General features: G+C 40.4%; 1 protein-coding gene across 1 annotated transcript in view; it reads left to right on the forward strand.

The window, feature by feature from the left end:
* Window positions 1-20,545, forward strand: part of LOC117357175 (collagen alpha-1(IX) chain-like) — a 72,231-nt gene that overhangs the window by 18,086 nt on the left and 33,600 nt on the right. Inside the window, exons 8-13 of the mRNA XM_033937547.1 lie at window positions 3,912-3,965; window positions 11,088-11,132; window positions 11,233-11,286; window positions 11,389-11,442; window positions 11,885-11,938; window positions 17,056-17,127. Coding sequence (XP_033793438.1) covers window positions 3,912-3,965; window positions 11,088-11,132; window positions 11,233-11,286; window positions 11,389-11,442; window positions 11,885-11,938; window positions 17,056-17,127 — 333 coding nt within the window. The remainder of the gene's footprint in view (window positions 1-3,911; window positions 3,966-11,087; window positions 11,133-11,232; window positions 11,287-11,388; window positions 11,443-11,884; window positions 11,939-17,055; window positions 17,128-20,545) is intronic.

Raw genomic sequence — 20,545 nt, forward strand, 5'->3', positions numbered from 1 at the left:
TTTCTCAAGCAGCATGCCCCCCTCTGCTGAACAGTCTTCATGTCCACGCACTTGGGAATGTTCTGTCGGCTCCATCCACTTTGACACGTTTTCATCAGAGGGGTGGTACCAACAGGGCCTCACGAGCAATAGACTCATAGGCTCTGCGTCAGTTAAGCTAGAGCCAGTGCCAGGCCTTTTATAGACTCCAGACTCCCTGACAGGCAGCGAAAGGGTGGCAGAAGACACAGGGCTCTTCATCGCTGGAGTTAGCTTGGTGTAGCCCAGATTGTGGGGGTGGGGTCAGGGCAGAGCTTGGGTGGGTCTGGGGAGAAGTGGGTTGAGATACTCAGTTGATATTTGTTAGACTTATGGGGTACTTAGCTTGAAGAAGTTGAGAAGCACTGGCATATCATACATTTACATGGGGCAGTGCACTTTACTTATCTCTGGCCTGGTTCTCCAGAGTTACCAGTGTAGTCTCAGAGAGAATCTGTAGTAGTTAGTTTGGTTAAAAATCCAAAGTTACATGGTTCCGAGTTGGACTTGGCCAACTTGACTGGAAAAGCTACAGTTCACATGTAAGTGGTGGAAGAAATTGCTTCACTCTGGGCCTTCCCCCCTAGGTCCTGGACCATGCCTTCTTGACTCTGCTCCTCCCATGTCACACCCCCTGGGTGGGTCTGTACATTTTAAGGTGGCTTTAACACAGTGAGAGAGTGTTTGTCAAGAGAGAGGTGCAGCATCCATTAGACTCCCTCACAGCAAGCTTTTATTACACCTTGATTTACCAGGTTGCTGAATCCTTCATTTGCATGCCGCCCCACAAGCAGCATTATTTTAGCAGGCCCAGAGCATTGGAAACATGATCCCCCTAGAAGTAGTCACACAAAACTAATGCTAGGTATATGGATGCACCTTCTTTTCATAAGAACATAAGAATTGCTGCTGCTGGGTCAGACCAGTGGTCCATCGTACCCAGCAGTCCGCTCCCACCGTGGCCCTTAGGTCAAAGACCAGTACCCTAACTGAGACTAGCCTTACCTGCGTAAATTCTGATTCAGCAGGAACTTGTCTAACTTTGTCTTGAATCCCTGGAGGGTGTTTTCCCCTATAACTGCCTCCGGAAGAGCGTTCCAGTTTTCTACCATTCTCTGGGTGAAGAAGAACTTCCTTACGTTTGTACGGAATCTATCCCCTTTTAACTTTAGAGAGTGCCCTCTCGTTCTCCCTTCCTTGGAGAGGATGAACAACCTACCTTTATCTACTAAGCCTATTCCCTTCAGTATTTTGAATGTTTTGATCATGTCCCCTCTCAGGCTCCTCTTTTTAAGGGAGAAGAGGCCCAGTTTCTCCAATCTCTCACTGTACAGCAACTCCTCCAGCCCTTTAACCATTTTAGTCGCTCTTCTCTGGATCCTTTCGAGTAATACCGTGTCCTTCTTCATGTATGGCGACCAGTGCTGGACACAGTATTCCAGGTGGGGGCGTACCATGGCCTTGTACAGCAGCATGATAACCTTCTCCGATCTGTTCGTGATCCCCTTCTTAATCATTCCTAGTATTCTGTTTGCTCTTTTCGCCGCCACCGCACATTGCGCGGACGGCTTCATCGACTTGTCGACCAGTACTCCCAAGTCTCTTTACTGGGGGGTCTCTCCGAGTACTGCACCAGACATCCCGTATTTGTGTATAAGATTTTTGTTACTCACATGCATCACCTTACGCTTATCCACTTTAAACCTCATTTGCCGTGTCGCGGCCCATTTCTTGAGCATGTTTATGTCACGTTGCAGGTCTTCGCAATCCTTCGGTGTCTTCACTACTCTGAATAACTTCGTATCGTCTGCAAATTTAATCACCAGTTTATCTTACCTAGAATGCAAGCTCTTATGAGCAGGGTTTGTCTCTTCTATGTTTTGATGTATAGCACTATATATATCTTGTAGTGCTATAGCAATGGTAAGTAGTAGTAGTCGGTGGCATAGTAAGAGGGGGCGGGGGCCAGACCACCCTAGGCACTGTCTTTGCAGGAGACATCGGTGCTAGCACCTCTCCTCCTCTCCGGCCTCCTGCGTACCTCTCGAAATGTTCATCTTCCACCAGCTGCTCGTACCAGCCTGGGCTCCCTTCAGACATCACGTCCTAGTCCCGCGACCAGTAAGTGATGTCAGAAGGGAGCCAAGGTCAGCACGCGGAAGATACTGCTCATGCTGGCAAACAATCCAAGAGGTATGGGGGAGCGGGAGGCGTCCCCAAGTGACAGGGAAGATTGGGGGGGCGCACTTCATGGCAAGGCCGGGCGCCACCTCCCTGGGCACCGACCTCCCTCACCACGCCACTGGTAGTAGTTTTTGACTAGCAGCACTGGAAGGGCAGGAGCAAACAGAAATCACTCCTGCCCAGGGGATCCTGCACCACCAGTGAACAGACGGAATGGGAACAGGGGTGGGATAAGAAAATCCTTTGTAGATGGGGGGGGCCTTGATTGGGGTTGGAGGATCTGCTGGGGGTATGGATCAGATTGTGATCAGGGAGGGGGACTAATGGTTAGTGCAGTGGAGTGGAGAACTCCATGTGACCCCAAACAAGTCACTTAACTCTCCATTGTCCAAGGTAAAAAAAAACAACCTTATGATTATGAGCCCACCAGGGATAGCAAAAGGACCTGCACATAATGTGTACAGCACTGCATAAGTCTAGTACAGTGGTCTCAAACTCAAACTTTTTGCAGGGCCACATTGTGGATTTGTAGGTACCTAGAGGGCCTCAGAAAAAAAGAGTTCATGTCTTATTAAAGAAATGACAATTTTGTTTGAGGTAAAACTCTTTATAGTTTATAAATCTTTTCTTTTAGGTAAGTCTTAATAATATTGTAACTTATACCTAAAGAGACATATGATCAAGAAACTGTTTTATTTTACTTTTGTGATTATGATAAACATACCGAGGGCCTTAAAATAGTACCTGGCGGGCTGCGAGTTTGAGGCCACAGGTCTAGTAGCACTACAAAAGGATTAGTGTTAGTGGCAGTGGTGGGCAGATGTATTGGGAATCTGTCTCATCGCCCCATTTTGCTCCATCCACAGTGTAACACCAATTTGTGTTATGGTTTTTACACGGTAATAAGCAGGTTTACTGCATTTGCATGTTTTGCATCTCATTACTATTGAACCCACAGAGACTTAAAATATTGCTGTGGTAAAATATGTCAAGGGCTTTAGGGCCCTTTAAGTCACATTAAGGGGCAAATGATGTGACTTAAAGTCCTAACACAGCATGATAACCTCCATCCTCAGTTACCGGGCTCACCTTAAATTCAGTTTTTTTTATATTAAGAAACAATATATAAAGTATTATTTCTTCTTCCCACCTTTATTCCAGAAGATGTATATGTAATATCCATTCTTAATGACCTTTCCACATTATTTTTATATAATTGTTCATAATATAAAACATGAGCAGCTTGGGAATATCATCCAATTTAAACATGGACAAAGTCGATTAGATATTTGTAATCATAGTTCGGTAATAAATGGAATTTAAAAATAATCAGATTAATATGATTAATAAGTATTATTATAGTGTATGTGTATATGATTGTATAATGAATCACTTGTTGAAAGTTTAAAAATGAATAAAGAAATGTTACATAAAAAAAATAAATGGAATTCAAGTTTCAAGTTTATTAACTCTTGATATCCCGCAAATCGTATTACAATTAAGCGGCTTACAATAAAATTGGTGTGGGTACAAAACAACAAATAAAAATAACATGAAATGAAATAAAATTTTTTAAAAAAGTATTTATAAAACCATCCTACAACACAAAAGGGTAAAAGGGAAGAACTTCAATGCACATAATTCATGGGAAGAGTATATTACATAAAACTAATCTTTTCATTTGTTTTTTTTTCTTACTGTACTTTTAGGGTGACGATGGCTTTTCAGGAAATGAAGGTCCTCCAGGCCCTGAAGGCATTAGGGTAATGTTAATTTTTTTTTTACTTTATTTAGGGCTCCTTTTATCAAGGTGCGCTAGCGGGGTTAGCGCGTCGGACATTTCATCAAGCGCTAACCCCCGTGGCAAGCCAAAAAACTAACGCCTCGTCAATGGAGGTGTTAGCGACTAGTGCAGCAGGCGGTTTAACGCACGGTATTCCGCACGCTAAACCCCTACCGCACCTTGACAAAAGGAGCCCTTAGTTTTTAATGCCCACAAAAAGTGCAATACATTTTATATACAAATAATGATAATCAACCAAGCACTTATAATCAATCAGTATCTATACAAAAGATAAAAATTCCCTCCCCCATCCATCATTACCATCAGGAATAATACCAAAACAAAAATGTTAATTGAGAAAATATCTAAACTCTTTTCTAGCACTTTACTTGTACTATTTTTCCTGTTTCCTTTTTAGAGGGGTAGTTACTAAGCAAGTATTAAGAGACATGTTGACTAAGCAGCATTCAAGTTTCAAGTTTATTATAAATTTGATTGATCGCTTATTCAAAATTCTAAGCGATGAACATATCAGTAAAATTACAAAATTAAGGGGGCAACAAAACAAAAAACTAATCCTTACAAAACATATTGAGGACTAACTTTACAAACATAATAAAACACGAGGAAAGAATGGGAAAAGAAATACAAATTGATTGATAAAAGAGAAGACAATTATGGTAAAAAAAAAAAAACAATAGGAAGGGAAAGAACAATGAATTTCAGAGAAGTTATGGGATTGGAATGAAACTCCTAGTCAGGCTTTCTGCGAGTACAAAGCAGCCAGCACGGTATAAAGCCCAGCACAGTGTAGGTAAGATTGGGTTGTGGGCTGAAAAAAAGGTGGCGATAGGGTATGGTTGGCCGTGACAGCTAGCATGTAGGCCAATTCTATGTGCTATGATGACTGCCTAGAGCACAAGAGGTGGTATAAAGTGTAGCTATACTACAAGCAATCCTATAGCTTTTCCATAGCCTTTTCAAAGAATTCCCCGATACCTTCTGAAGAAGCCCCTTGATAAATTGTCTCCCCTAAACAGGACTACCCTCATAGATCAGAACATCTCCACTTGTAACCTCCATCTGATAATCTCGATCTGATCCAGGACCCCTGTCCCAGTTCTTCCGCTGCCATAAAGCCCATCCAAAGTAGGGTTTAAAAAAGGTTTAGATAATTTCCTAAAACAAAAGTCCATAACCCATTATTGAGATGGCTTGGGGAAATCCACTGCTTATTCCTAGAATAAGAAGCATAAAATCTGTTTTACTGCTTTGGATCATGCCAGGTACTTGTAACCTAGATTGGCCATTGTTGGGATACTGGGCTTGATGGACTATCCCAGTATGGCAACTCTTATGTTATGTTCTAAGAGCAAGCAACCCTTAGCGATAGTTTCATATTACCAATAGGGGGGTCAAGCTGCCAAATAAGAGCATGCAGTCATGGCCTGCTTAAATTTTTAATTTAACTTCTAATATTATATTTCTGAATGGGTAATTGACATTTTATAAATTAGTATAATTACTTTATTTTTCAATCTTCATTTGAAACTAGGATCACTTGGTCTTAATGCTCTGTTTTTAATCCAGTGTAAAAAAAAAAATCTATATTAAATTGCAGGACATTATGGGTGATCCAGGCCATCCCGGTCCACCAGGTTCGACAGGAATATCAGTAAGTAAAGCAGTTTTATAAAATTTTCTTACAAGTAGCTGCTGGCTTTGGTTTTATAAATCTAGTCCATATTCATAGTTGTCCAAAATTTCAAATGAAAAAGAAAAGTATTTCAGAAGAGAAGAAAGTTAAGGGGTTCATTTTCAAAACAGAAAAACATCCAAAAAGTGGTATAAAATAGCAGATGGATGTTTTTTTTATGCCTAAAAACTGTGTATGTATCTTGTGAACTGCAGGGTATAAGTTCTTACATTAATAAATAAACTTCCAAATTGCTATTTTCCATGAAGTTCATCTGCCATCATTTTATTATGTTACTATGAACAGTTTCAATAACAAATATGTGTCAAAAAGGTGCCCAAACTGACCATATTACCAGTGGCAGAATTAAGGCATGATCCTTCCTTACTCTCCTGACGCCCTTTCAACTCCCCAAAGATGCGAAAGAAACAGTACATACTAGCCTGTATGACAGCTTTGCACTTTATGGTCAGTCCTATTAGAGCAGCAAGCAGGTTCATTGAGTAGTGGATTATAGAGAAGGGTACCTAGGCCCATATCCCACTCTAACTAGTACACTTGGGGTGGAACATGTGATCCCTCCAAAACCTACTATACTTACATATATTGTAGGTGACACCTTTAGGCATAAAAGCTATTGTTGTGGTGTACAATTGGGTACAGTAGTTTTTGGGTAGGTTTTGAAGGGATTCTCATACAATGTAAGTGGGTAATGGTGGATGTGTACCTGGGACCTTTTAAATGAAGTTCACTGCAGTGCCCTCTAGGGTGCCCCACTGCCCTACTGGGATGATTATATAGCCATTCTGCAAAGAATGTTGGCCCCCTTATACATTCTAATGGCTTATTTTTGTGTGATGTTCCCTTGAGCATTTTTTCTCCTAAACATTAGATGCACAGAATTCAAAAACATCTAGCAAATAGCCATTTAGTCAATTGCCATTTTCAAAACAAAAATGCTGGGCTTAATCTGGAAATTGGCTCTGAATATCTGGGTCTTGCCTGTCTCAGTATGGCAACAAATTATCCAGGTACTGATGTAGTAGTGCCATATCCATATGATTATCTGGACAAGTTAAGACTGCTATAACTTCCAGATCAATCCTATTTCTGCTCATGGACCTCTCTGGAATTATCAGGATAGTGTTACAGTGGTCAACGCTATGAACAGCGCCTAACTTAGTAGGTGTCTAGAAAAGCAATATGTCAATAAAAGTTAGGCACTGTTTGTAGAATTGCACCTACCAGTGCCTAAATCCAGTGTTTTCTTGGCCTAATATACTGGTGCCTACCTGAATCCATGCCCAAACTCCACCCCAAACCATGCTTACTTGCTGATAGGTGCTTGTAAGCTCCTTGGTATGGGGGGGGGGGGGGGGAGCTGGGGCGTAACTGGGCGGGGATGGATAGAACTCAGGGGGGGGGGGGCTGTGAGGGTGGGTCTAGGGGGTCCAGATTATACTGATGTAAAATCTGGTAACCCTAGGCAAGCCACTCCTGTACTCTGCTGTGAAACATCATAGGGTAGATGCTTCACTGTAAGTGGTAGCATGAAACATCCATCCATTGAACCTTAAATCATATCTTCTCGGATTGGGGATATAGAAAAACAGTAGTAGTATCCATAATTTTACACATACTGCCTGTTTTACAAAGCCACGCTAGCGGCTACCGCGCGGCAACAGCCTCAAAGCCCTTTAAATCTCTATGGGCTTTGGGGCCGTTACAGCATAGTAGCGCAGCTTTGTAAAACAGGCCCATAGAGTATCATCCATAGGGTTGATGACCACCAATCATCCTATCAAGAACATCTTCAAATACTTCTCTAGCTGTTTGGCATAGCATATCACCTACATTTTTATTTCTAGGAAAAAACAAAAGTTTTATTTTGTTAGTATTGAAAAATGTTTCTTAACAATTTTTGAAATATATCTTGAAGAATTATTTTTAGCATATAAAGAATAATATCAGAAGATTCATAATTATCAAGAGCGCTTCTTTTTAAACGACATCTGTGCAAAAAATCCATCTTTGAGCCATTTTTGATAGGGAAACCCAGATGTTTTTCTTGTTCAAAAATAGCTCTAAGATGGACTTTTTTTTAAAATAAAATGAGCAAATGTCCCAATTCGGGGTTGGATGACTTATCAAAATTACCTTTCTTTGTGGTATTTTTTGCAGTTACTGTGCGGAAAACTGCATTTTAAGTGCTTTCTGTGTTAGGTAGCATTTCATGGGTGGAGAATGTGTTTGGGAAGCATTTTGCAATTAGTGTGCTGTAAGCAATGCAGTTAGTGAAGGACCCAAGTAGGAAGCATTAAGGGGCTAATTGTATAAACGGCACCTATGTCTAGGCACCCCTCAGCACGGTTGTCAATCAACCACTAGGCACTGTTTATGGAATCATGCCTACCAGCGCCTAACTTGGCTTAGGCACTGGTAGACATCATAATGTTAGGTGCTGGTATATTAGACCAGGGTTTTCCTGGCCTATTTTACAGGGCAAAAACAACAAAAACAAAACTGCAGAGTGTGTACAAGGTGCAGGAATTAATTCAATTAAAAATCATAAAACACTTGTATAATAACATCAATAAAAGTGATAAAACCAAAAGTAAAAATAATTATGTCCAAAGGCTACTTCTTTATGTAAGACGTGCTGGACCCAACATGGTCCGTGTTTTGAAAAACACTTCTTCCTCAGGGGTCCAGGATGTTCAATGCAAGGCTATTCAGGAACCAAAGAGAATGGAAATAATTATGCAAAAATACAAAGAAATCAAGCGAGGAGCTTTCCTGAATGCAATGCTGCACTGAGAAACACTGAGGGCTCCTTTTACTAAGGTGCGCTAGCGTTTATAGCACGCGCCCAAGATTAGCGTGCGCAAACCACATGCTAAACGAGAAATCCTAATGCACACTCTATGGAGGCGTTATCGTTTAGCACGTACGTCATTGTAGCGTGCGCTAAAACTGTTAGCACAACTTAGTAAAAAGCGCCCTGAGTGTTATTTTACAGGGGCCTAACATAGGCACCTACAGGCTCCTAAGTCATAACACATTTATTCTCCACCCCTAACCATGCCCAATTTTCAGGTAGGAGTTGTAAAGCACCGGTAGGCACCTCGACTTGGGTATCAGTAGGCGCCAGGCTGAATTCCACATGCAACTTCAATTAGTTTTTAATTGATTTTTGATATTTAATGGCTCTTTTCAATTAAAACGCCAATTAAGTCAAATAAAAACAAAAATTTTTGTTGCAGAATTCAGCTAGGCATCTAACCTAGGCACAGATTATACAGTAGAATCATCACCTAAGTCAGTGGTCTCAAACTCGTGGCCCGGGGGGGGGGGGGGGCCACATGCGGCCCACCAGGTATTATTTTGAGGCCCTCGGTATGTTTATCATAATCACAAAAGTAATATAAAACAATTTTTTGATCATATGTCTCTTTAGCTAAAGTTAGAAGGAAAAAGATTCTGTACAAACGTAAGGAAGTTCTTCTTCACCCAGAGAGTGGTAGAAGTCTGGAACGCTCTTCTGAAGGCTGTTATAGGGGAAAGCACCCTTCAGTGATTTAAGAAAAGGTTGGATAAGTTCCTAATAGAACAGATCATATGCAGGTAAGGCTAGATTTTAATAGGGCACTGGTCTTTGACCTAAGGGCTACCGCATGAGCGGACTGCTGGGCACAATGGGCCACTGGTCTGACCCAGCAGTGGCAAATCTTATGTTCTTATTATTAAGACTTAGCCTACAGGAAAGATTTATAAACTCTAAAGAGTTTTACCTCATGCAAAATTGCATGAGTTTTACCTCATGCAAAATTTCTTTAATGAAATTATTTTTTCTGAGGCCCTCCAAGTGTCTACAAAATCCAAAATGTGGCCCTGTAAAGGGTTTGAGTTTGAGACCACTGACCTAAGTGCTTCTGTGCTAACTCCAAACACAGTACTGCATGGTATCTGCAAATTAAGCATGGCATTTGTAAGAACAAATGCTGGGAGTGCTCCCAATAGTTGCTGAGTTAAATTTGCAAGATAAAGTCCTGCATTAAGCCATGGTAATTGCAGATTTTACCACAGCTTAGTGACAGGGCTCCTGAATCTATGGTATGGAAATGAAAAAAAAAAAAAAATTGAAATTGTATTAAGCATAGGCTAAGGGGCTCATAATCGAAAGAGAAAAACGTCCAAAAACCGGCCTAAGTTGGCACTTGGACGAACATTTCTCAAAAACGCCCAAGCGCCGAAAATAAAAACGGGTTTTGGACGTATTTCTAAACGACCTTGGCCTTCATATTGCCGCTCAACGTCCAAAGCTAAACGGTGCATTTTGAGAGGTGTGTCGAGGGCGGGACGTGGGCCAGCTTAGACTTAGTCGTATAGCATGTATAACTGAAAGTTATACAGCCCAGGATCAACGGAACTTGGACGTTGTGACTTAGACCATGTAAAACATGGTCTAAATCACTAAAACCAACCTAAACTCACCAGATAAGCACTGAAAACACATAACACAGACCCCACAAAATACCCCAATGATCACTAACCCCCACCCATAAAAATTTTATTTACAACTTTAAATTTCAGCCTCTAGACCATCATCACCTGGCAGCTGGGCATAGGAAAGCCTAGTCGTCCAGCACAGAGGCAGCTTAAGTCATCTTGGGGGTGGGTTAGGGACCCAAAGAGAAGGGGACCCATGCCCATAAGCCCCTGTAATGACTGCATTGATACTTAAACATGCGCACTGCCCTATACACCCCAAAACCCTTTTTTACTGGCATATAAGTGGCTCCTGCAGCCATAAGGGCTATTGGGGTGAGAGATAAGTGGGTCTAGGGGATTCTGGAGGTGGTTTTGGGGGCTCACCATCACCTATAAGGGAGCTGTAGTGAGGAGAAGCCATGGCACCCTTTTTGTGAAGTTCACAGCAATGCCCTGTAAGGTACCCCATTATTTAGGTGCCATGTCTGGGTGTGCAGTCTATCACTTTGCAGACCCTTCCCACGTCCAACAGAGCTTGTTCTAGGCTTTTTGGACTTGGATGGAAAGTTGGACGGAAATGTATAAAGATGGACGATTTAGCGGCTTGGACGATCAGATCGTTAGGTAGCATAATTAGACGATTTTCGAAAATAAAAAAAGTTGGATGTATCTTTCGAAAATGTGTCTTAGGCTCTTTTTAACTTTGGACGACTTGCGAGATGGACGTAAACGGACTTAGACGTCCCTTTCGATTATGCCCCTCCACATCTGTTAGCACACCTTAGTAGAAGGACCCCTTAAAGTTTTAATTGTCTGAGCCAGAAAAATGACTTGGACAATCTACTTTATGTTCTTTGTTGAAATCTGTATAATTTTCTTGTGTTATAATTTTAATTTCTACCTTGACTTAACTAGGGTATTCCAGGTCTTCAAGGGAGACAAGGTACAGATGGTCCAAAGGTACTGTAAGCATGTGTTTGTGTTTTTATTTCTAAGGGAAAGTGTTTTCAGATTTCCATTTTGCATCAGTTCTCTCAGTGGAACTCTCTTTTTGAATTAGGGAATAATTGGAGATCCTGGACCACCCGGGAGAGATGGAGATCCTGGAATAGATGTATGATAGTGAAATTACACATGCAATTAATATTTCATAAATTAGCTATTTGAACTGAAAACCTTCTCATTGTTTATTTTAAATGTGCTTTAATTTGTTTAGGCTTACCAAGGACCCCAAGGGCAAGAGGGTACACAAGGTTATATAGGGCTAAAGGTAGGGAATAATTCTAAAACTTTTGATTTAATAATTTGAACGCTGCATACATTGGTAATACAGTACTCCCCCGATATTCATGGGGGTTCTGTTTCAGGAATCTCCGTGAATCTTGAAAAACCGCGAATTTGGTTTTTCATGGGGGAGACTGGAGAGGGCAGTGGGAGAGGCAGGAGAGAGCAGCTGGAGCTCTGGCGAGTGAAGGAAATCACTCGCTGTATGCTCCGTCCGCCTCTTTCTGCACTAAAGTCGGGCCTTACCAATCAAGAGCTGCTTGTCAAAGCAATTCCTGATTGGTAAGGCCCGACTTTAGTGCAGGAAGAGGCGGTCGGAGCATACAGCGAGTGATTTCCTTCACTCACCAGCGCTACGGCTCCGACCGCGAATGACCGGAGGAACACTGTACATGAGTTGACCCTGGTTGGTTTCTTTTTTTTTCAAGGGAGAAAAAGGGCTTCCAGGAGCACCAGGTCCCGAGGGTCTAAGAGAAAGAACAGTAAGTGCACTCTAAAAATATAACTTATGTTGTGAAACAAAATGTAGATATATGCAAACACATTCCAATATCTAGTCCACAATATTATAAATAGATATCCCAAAAGGCTCTGTAGCTTTTTGTAATAGATACCTATAGTTATATTGTATCACTCTTATGTGGTATTGGAGGTAAAGTCTATGAACTGTTCTGATGCGGCCAATTGGGTAGTAATCTCAGATAGTGACTATGTGTGAAAAGGGGGATTACCCAGATACTTACTGTACTTGCAACTTTTTTATTGACAGCATGGGCAGAAGATAGTATCAGTTGATAAGAAAACTACCCCAAGGGGAGTCCCCATTACTTGTAAAGCTGGAGAGAAGCACAAAACTAGAGAGGAGAGAAGATACTGGATTCCTCTGTCCTAATTTGCATACAGTGTATAGATGAAAAGGCCACAGATGCATCATTATAGAATTATACATGTCCTTGAACATCTCCCTTATGTCCAACAATCAACTTTTTTTCTGTACAAGGTCCTTCACTGTGGAATTTGCTTCCTTTGCCTATTAGACTTCAATCATCTTTAGACAGATTTATTTATTTGAAGACTTTTTTCTTGAATGCAGCTGCCCAGTTTGTCACCAGAATAAAATTGTGTGATCATATTACTTCTCAGCTTGAGTGGCATATTCAGTTTAAATTATGGAATGTTTTATTGGGATTTATTAACAGTCTTTAAGTTTCTGTGGGTTGACTTATTTTTTCCAGCATCTATCCTTTCTGAAACTCACAATCCCCTACTCGGCAACTCATGTTTTAAGTTATTAGTTTTACTTAGGATTTCTGTTTCTTCATGGTATCAATTTGAAATAGGATGATTTCATTTTTTGGCATTATGGAATGGAACTAGCTTTCTACATTACTAGAATGCATAAAGAACATAAGAATAGACCATTGGTCCATCTAGCCCAGTATCCGTCTTCACGGAGGCCAATCCAAGTCACAAGTACCTGGCAAAAACCCAAATAGTAGCGGCATTCCATGCTACCGATCCAGGGCAAGAAGTGGCTTCTCCCATGTCTGTCTCAACAGCAGATTATGGATTTTTGCTCTAGGAACTTGTCCAAGCCTTTTTTAAAACTAGCTACATTAACTGCTCTTACCACATCCTCTGGCAACACGTTCCAGAGCTTAATTATTCTCTGAATGAAAAAAATATTTGCTCCTATTGGTTTTAATAGTATTACTCAGTAACTTCATCGAGTGTCCCCTAGTTGTTGTAAATCCTGAGGCAGTAAAAAATCAATCTGCTTGTTCCCCTTCTACACTACTCAGGATTTTGTAGACTTCAATCATATAATAACATTACAAAACTTTATTTTTCTATACCACCTCAATCAAAAGAATTCTAGGTGGTTTACACAAAAGAGAAAAACTGGACAATCAGTGAAATACAAAATATTAATAGTAAGAATTACAGCATATTAACTAAAAAGACAATAAAAATTTAAGCTCATGCAGTAAAATTATTAGGTTGAGAATAAAACATCGAAATTAAGAGATGAATTTATCAAATAATACTGTCTTAATTTCTTTTCGGAAGGTGCCGCAAGACAATTTGGCTCCACTAATGTAGATGCCCAACCAGGTCTGTTGCTTACTTGCTTGAAATGCAAGCATCCTGTCTAAAAAAGACCTAACTTGGTTTAACAAGCCCAGTAGCCGAAATTGTTGTAGGATCCAAGATGGCGTCAGGCTGGACGCGCTGAGATGCCGCTCTGAGGATTTTTCTTCTAATAATTTTCAAGCGGTTAATCACTTACCCGATGCCTAAACGGAGGGGCCGTAGTGCCGCTGGTGCCTCGCGGCCCACAGCCACCCCCGCGGCTGGTGACATCGGGGAACTCATCAGACGGATGCAGGGAATATTTTCGGCGTCGGAGGGAGGCCCGCAGAGGAGTAGCGGCGTCAGTGAGGCCGTGGAGATTCCTCCGGGATTGGAGACATCTTTGAGCCCCGACGTTAGGGCGCCGCCCCCGCAACCTCAGCTAAGCAGCTCTCCAAGGGGTAAGGTAACCCCGGAGGTCGGGGTCTTGTCTTCCCCTGAGGCAAGTAGTCCATCACAGAGCCTGCTGACAGGAGCTCCTATGGATATGAGCTCCTTTGAAGAAGCTGAGGGGGAATCATCTGAGAGGCGAGTTAACCTTCAGGGACAGCGACAAGTTAATCAACTGGACGGTGAGCACTATGACATTTCTTTACCTTTAATTTCTTTGGAAAAACCCTCAGAAGTAACTCTGGACTCACTATGGGATCTTATGGCCGGACTAGTGAAGACCATAAGTCCCAAACTTCAGTTAATTGAGGGGAAATTATCTCAACATTCTACTAAACTTAAAGAATTGAAAAATGATATGACTGCCTCTAATTCCTCTGTTCAAAAGCTTGAACAGGACATTAAATCATCCAAACAATTACAGGAAACTTTAATGAAAGACAATATCAATCTTAGAAGAAAGATGGAGAACTTAGAAAACAACTCCAGATACAATAACTTAAGAATCATTAATTTTCCTAGGCTTCCACTGACACCACCTAGAGAAATGTTTAAAAGATATTTTCTTGAAGTTTTGGGGGCCTCAGAAGATTCATTACCTCCTTTATCACGAGTCTATTACTTACCTAATAAGATTAAATTACCAAAAAAGCCGTCGGATCAAGGACTATTGGATGTATCGGAGTTATTGGAAAAATCTGATAAAGAGGCTGTAGAATCGAGCACTTTGATTATAACAGTAGCTCTCTCTATTGATAAAGTATGGTTGTTAAAACTGTTCTTTAAAAATAGACAGAAAGAATTTATGGGTTGTAAAGTGCAGGTATTTCCTGATTTATCACGAGAGACTCAAAAGCGTCGTCGTGAATTTCTTTTGTTGAAGCCAGGTGTTATATCTTTGGGTGCTACTTTTTATTTGCGACACCCTTGTAAATGTATAGTGCATCACCGATCAGTTAAATATGTTTTCTTTGAGCCTAATCAGTTGACTTCTTTTTTAGCGCTCTCCCGATTGGAGGTAGAAAAATCATAAGCTCTATGACTATTGGTTAATCCCAGCAATCAGCCTTCCAGCTAACTTTATGAAAGAGTGTACATTAAGTTCAATTCTTCTATCTTTGTTTTATTTAATAAGAAATCTTGGATCCAAATTTGAGGACTTGAGCATTTTAGTTAATACATGATTTAATGTTATTGGAATGTTTTTTGCTTTATGTAGAATTGCTAATTTGCTTTCTGTACAAGGTATTCTTGATTATATGATTTGAAAATCAATAAATATATTTAAACATAAAAAGACCTAACTTTACAGCTAAAATCTTCACGTATGCAAATAAATTACAATTCCTGGTTACCCTCAAGGGTATAGCACGAAATGAGATAATGAGTAGGTAGGGCCAATCCCCAGACCAACTTGAAACAAAGGCATGAAAATTTGAACATCACTCGTGCTTCCACTGGCAACCAGTGTAATCGATAATAAGGACTGATATGGTTGCTTTTCTTCAGCCCATATATCAGGCGAACAGCCATATTCTGCACTATTCTCAATTTTCTCACAGCTTTCTTTGGTGCGCCCAAATAAACAATATTACAGTAGTCCAATATAGATAGTACCAATGCCTGCACCAACAATCCCTTCGGCAGTCTCTTTTCCAAGCTGAAGAGCCCTAACCTCTTTAGTCTTTCTTCATATGAAAGGAGTTCCATCCCCTTTATCATTCTGGTTATTCTTCTTTGAACCTTTTCAAGTGCCTCTATTTCTTTATATAAGAAGACCAGAACTGAACGCAATACTCAAGGTAAAATATGGCTAATATGAAGGAACTGCTGTTACTGTTTGTATCATATGTGCTGTGTCTTATTTTTTTATATGATTTTTTTTGTAAAACTGCCTAGTTATGGTCAGTTAAGAAATCTTTTACATAAATAAATTTAAATAAGGTGAGGTTGCACCACTGAACAATACAGAAGCATTTTAATATTCTTAGTCTTGTTTACCATCCTAATTCCTAGAATCTTGTATGCTTTTTTGGCCACCATCGCACATTGGGTGGAAGGTTTCAACTTATTATCTACGATGACACCCAGATCTTTTTCTTGACCCCCAAGGTGGACCCTTGATATGTTTTTAACTTTTGAAAAAAAAAAAAAAAAAGGTTGTGTCTTCACTTTACTAGCTTTGTGTGGGATTTGTTACTTGTTGATAATACTTCATTATGGAATAATTTGCCTCTAGTTTAGAAAGTTTTTTTTGTGTTCTCTGCTGTTGTCTTCATATTGTACATTTCATTTAGGGCTCCTTTTACTAAGCTGCGTTAGGGCTTTAACGTGCAGAATAGCGCGTGCTACATTGCCACGCGCGCTAGACCTTAACGCCAGCATTGAGCTAGTGTTAGTTCTAGAAGCGTAGGCACGGTAATTTCCTGCGTGCGCTAAAAACGCTAGTGCACCTTAGTAAAAGGAGCCCTTAGGGCTCCTTTTACAAAACCGCGCTAGGGCCTTAATGCACGGAATAGCGCATGCTAAATTGCCGCACGCGCTAGCCACTACCGCCTCCTTTTGAGCAGGCGGTAGATTTCCAGCTAGCACGCGCTATAGCGTGCGCTAATCCGGTGCGTGCGATAAAACCGCTAGCGCGGCTTTGTAAAAGGACCCCTTAGTGTTTGAGGCTTTAACACACTTCAGTCATATTCTCGTGTGTAAAAAAAAAAAAAAATTTTGTTTGGGTGGCATGAGTGCATTCTGTGGAATTTTTTTTTCCTGCAGGGGGGGGGGGGGGGGGGGTGGGGGGGGTGGTTAAAGGGAGGGTTCTGCTGGGCGGTTTTGGTTTCTGTGGGTCTTCGTGAAGGACTGACGCGAAAGACCTGATTGTTTCTGCATTTCCTTTTGTTAGTGGCTGTTGGTTTGTTGTGCCCTGTATTTCTATCTTGGAATTTTATGTTTTATGTCTGGTATTGTGTCACATTATTGTTTCATATGTTTACTTGTAAACTGCATAGAACTGTTTGTGATTTGCAGTATGTAAATGCTTTGGAACTATAATTTGCTTATTTACATTCTTCTTTCTGGATAGGGTGCTCGGGGTCAAAAAGGGGAAGCTCTTCTCCCTGGTAGACCTGGCTTCACTGGACCACCTGGAGCTGCTGTAAGTTAATCAGCTGATGACCGATTTAAAGAAAGACAGAGAGACAAAATAGTCAATTCTGTAGCACAAATTAAGGGGCCTTTTTACTAAAGTGCAATAAGCACTCAGGGGGAAGTTATCAACATGGGTGTGACACGAATGTGAAACGTATGGTATGAAAGATATATTAATATTGAATGACACTGCCTAGGATCCATGATAGCTGTTACAGGGAAACACAAGTACTATGAGAATGAACAAGGCCAGGAATTTTTCAGCACCTGCTGATAATTATGAGAACAGGTCATTGTCAGCTTAGGCAGGCTAGGAGTTTCTAACACATACTGATTGGTAAACATCCTCCACAAGGAAGGGGATGGGAAATTAGCTCACGAAGCAGGCTAGGAGTTTCTAACACATACTGATTGGTAAACATCCTCCACAAGGAAGGGGATGGGAAATTAGCTCACGAAGCAGGCTAGGAGTTTCTAACACATACTGATTGGTAAACATCCTCCACAAGGAAGGGGATGGGAAATTAGCTCACGAAGCAGGCTATTAGTAAACATTCCCCCCCCCTCCGGCATTCAGTTACAAGGAGGGGATGTATATAAATATTGCCTTCTCAGAAAGAAAGAAAGGGGACATTTCCACCACTGATACGCTGTGTGATGACATTTTGTGAGTAAGCCTCCTGATCGTGGACAAGAGTAATGATGTAATAACCGGTAACGTATTAATTCAAACTCTGTACTTAATCAATGATTATGGCTAGAAATATTGTATATATGTAATAAAACTTAATTTGTATACTATTTTGATTTCCTGGCATTCTGTCCAGTGCGGAAAGTGACTGAAGGTCTAAAGTGAAGCCTTTTTAAATAGTAATACAATGGGCTGCTGTTAAGATGGGTTATTTTGCCACAGGCTGTGTTGTTTAAGGGTCCCATTTTATGCAACGAGTCCCTGTGCTAAAATAATATAGCTTGTGGCAAAGCAACCCTTCTTAACAGTATTCAACATTAATAACATCCTGATGCTCTCTTTCTGTTTGTTTTTGTTTTGCTTTTTCATCGGATAGCTGTACTTGTGTGTGTGAGGGGGTGAGTATCGGGATGTTTGGATGTCTAGAGGTGTGCTTGTTGTGATTTTTTTTTTTTTCCAAATCTTTATTCATTTTAACATATACATCAAGTGTACAATAAATATAGCTCATCATATTACATTATCACTTGAAATTCCATAACAACATATTTCCAAAAAATTTTAATCCCACCCCCTTCCATATCTATACATACATATTATATTATAATTCCTATGTGTATTAATCAGTTAAAATATGCAAATATTTATTTAGATTATCATAACCCCCCCCCCACCCACACTTCTTCAAATTATCACATAAGGAAAAAGAATAGTAAATTAACCTTAATCATTATAATAATTTATTATTGGCCTCCACACATCCTGAAACCTTTTAAAATGACCATTTTGTACTGCAAGTAGTCATTCCATTTTGTACAGATGACATACTGAGTTCCACCAGAAGCTGTAATTTAGTCTAGAACAGTTCTTCTAATTAAACGTTATTTGCTGGATCCCCACACCGGTAAGGATCATCAGAAGCTTATTATTTGCTGCAGATATTTGGCATTTAGCCCTCATACACATTCCAAAAATAACCGTATCATAGGACAATGCCACATGATTTTCCATCATTAGGTTAACTTGATACCCATGGGGATTTTTGTATTGAGCAACATTTGTTGTCATAGTCTCCTGTGCTATTTTCTGACTGCTCTGTTTTATGTTTCTGATTATTCTGCTCCTGGTTGTATGTTCCTTTGCAGTTGTTAATAAAGATAATTTGAAAAAAAAAACCCCATCCTTCCATAATGCGTAGTTTGCTTGTTACAGCACATTAAACTGCACATTACTGAATTTTTCAGTATTTTTCTGTCAGGAAGTATGGCATGGATAGAAAGTGTTTCTACAGAAGCACATTTAAAAAAAAAAAAAATACCTCTATGCAATTAAATGTTGAATATCACTGTGCAATACCTATCTAAACCCACTTAAAGCCATCTCAAAGACCTTCAGAAGTGCTCCTTATGGATTTTGTGGCTTATTCCAAAAGGCAACTTGCAGTGGCTTCGTCATGCAAGGGGGGACTTCCATGAAAAAGCCGTGAGGCGAAACATGTCAGAAACACCAGTCCTCACCCGAAACTACCATAAGCTAAGTTCTTTGGTTATATTTTGTTATATCTTTATTAGTTTCAAAAACAAACATAAAGTGCAATAGAGCATATGAACAAATGATACAATAAGCAGCACTTATATCTACCAAATAATAATTTAATTACATATCAACCCCCTTCCCTCCCTCCACGCTTCCCTGGATGTGTGTAAAATTCATTCGGAAAACAAAGGCTTATACAAGAGATCAATTCTTTATAAACTTTGCTAATGGACCCCAAATTTCTTTAATTTTGTTATAGTGGCCCAATTGTTCCGAGTGCATATTTATAAACTTGGCATAATTTAGTCTATCCAAAATTTTTTCAGTTTTTTGTAATTAGCTGCATAGCCACTCCTGTCATAATCAAAAGTAATCTATTCTTACTTGCATTAATTGGACACTTGGGTTTTAATAGAGTCCTGACAATGTCGTATGACAAAGGAATTGAAACTTCCAATATCATGTTGATTTTACCCCATATAGACTTCCAAAAATTCAGTATCAAGGGACAATAGAACAACTGATGATCCAGTGTTCCTATTTCCAGATGACAGTGCCAGCATCTATTAGAGTTTGAACTATCTAATTTTTGGAAACGAACAGTGTGTCAATCTGGTTCATAGTCAGTGGCGCGCAAGACACCAGCGCGCCGACAATCCAGCGCTGACAATTCAGCGCAAGAAAGAAGCACATTGCGGGAAAACTTATTTTTAAAGAGCTCCGATGGGGGGTGTTTGGGGGGAACCCCCCCACTTTACTACATAGTGTTTGCGCTGCTGTTGGGGGGGGGGATTTTGGGGGTTGGAACCCTCCATTATATTGAAAACGGAACTTTTTCTGATTTTTTGGGGGAAAAGTTCAGTTTTCTCTATAATGTGGGGGGTTGCACCCCCACACCCCCCCCTCCACCAGCAGTGTGAACACTATGTAGTAAAGTGGGATGGTTCAAAATTTTTTTTCTTGGTTTTTCCTCCTCTACAGGTGGGTGTGTCTTATGATGAGGTGCGTCTTATGAAGTGAAAAATACGGTAAATCTCTCTTATCTGTACCTTTCTCCTCTACGGCCAACTCCAGACTCCATCTGTTCTACTTTGCTGCACCGTATGCTTAGAACAAACTGCCTGACTTGGTACATCAAGCTCCGTCTCTGTCAGTATTCAGATCCATGCTCAAAGCCCACTTCTTTGAAGTTGCTTTC

Source organism: Geotrypetes seraphini, chromosome 3, assembly GCF_902459505.1.
Source record: "Geotrypetes seraphini chromosome 3, aGeoSer1.1, whole genome shotgun sequence".
Taxonomy (NCBI): domain Eukaryota; kingdom Metazoa; phylum Chordata; class Amphibia; order Gymnophiona; family Dermophiidae; genus Geotrypetes; species Geotrypetes seraphini.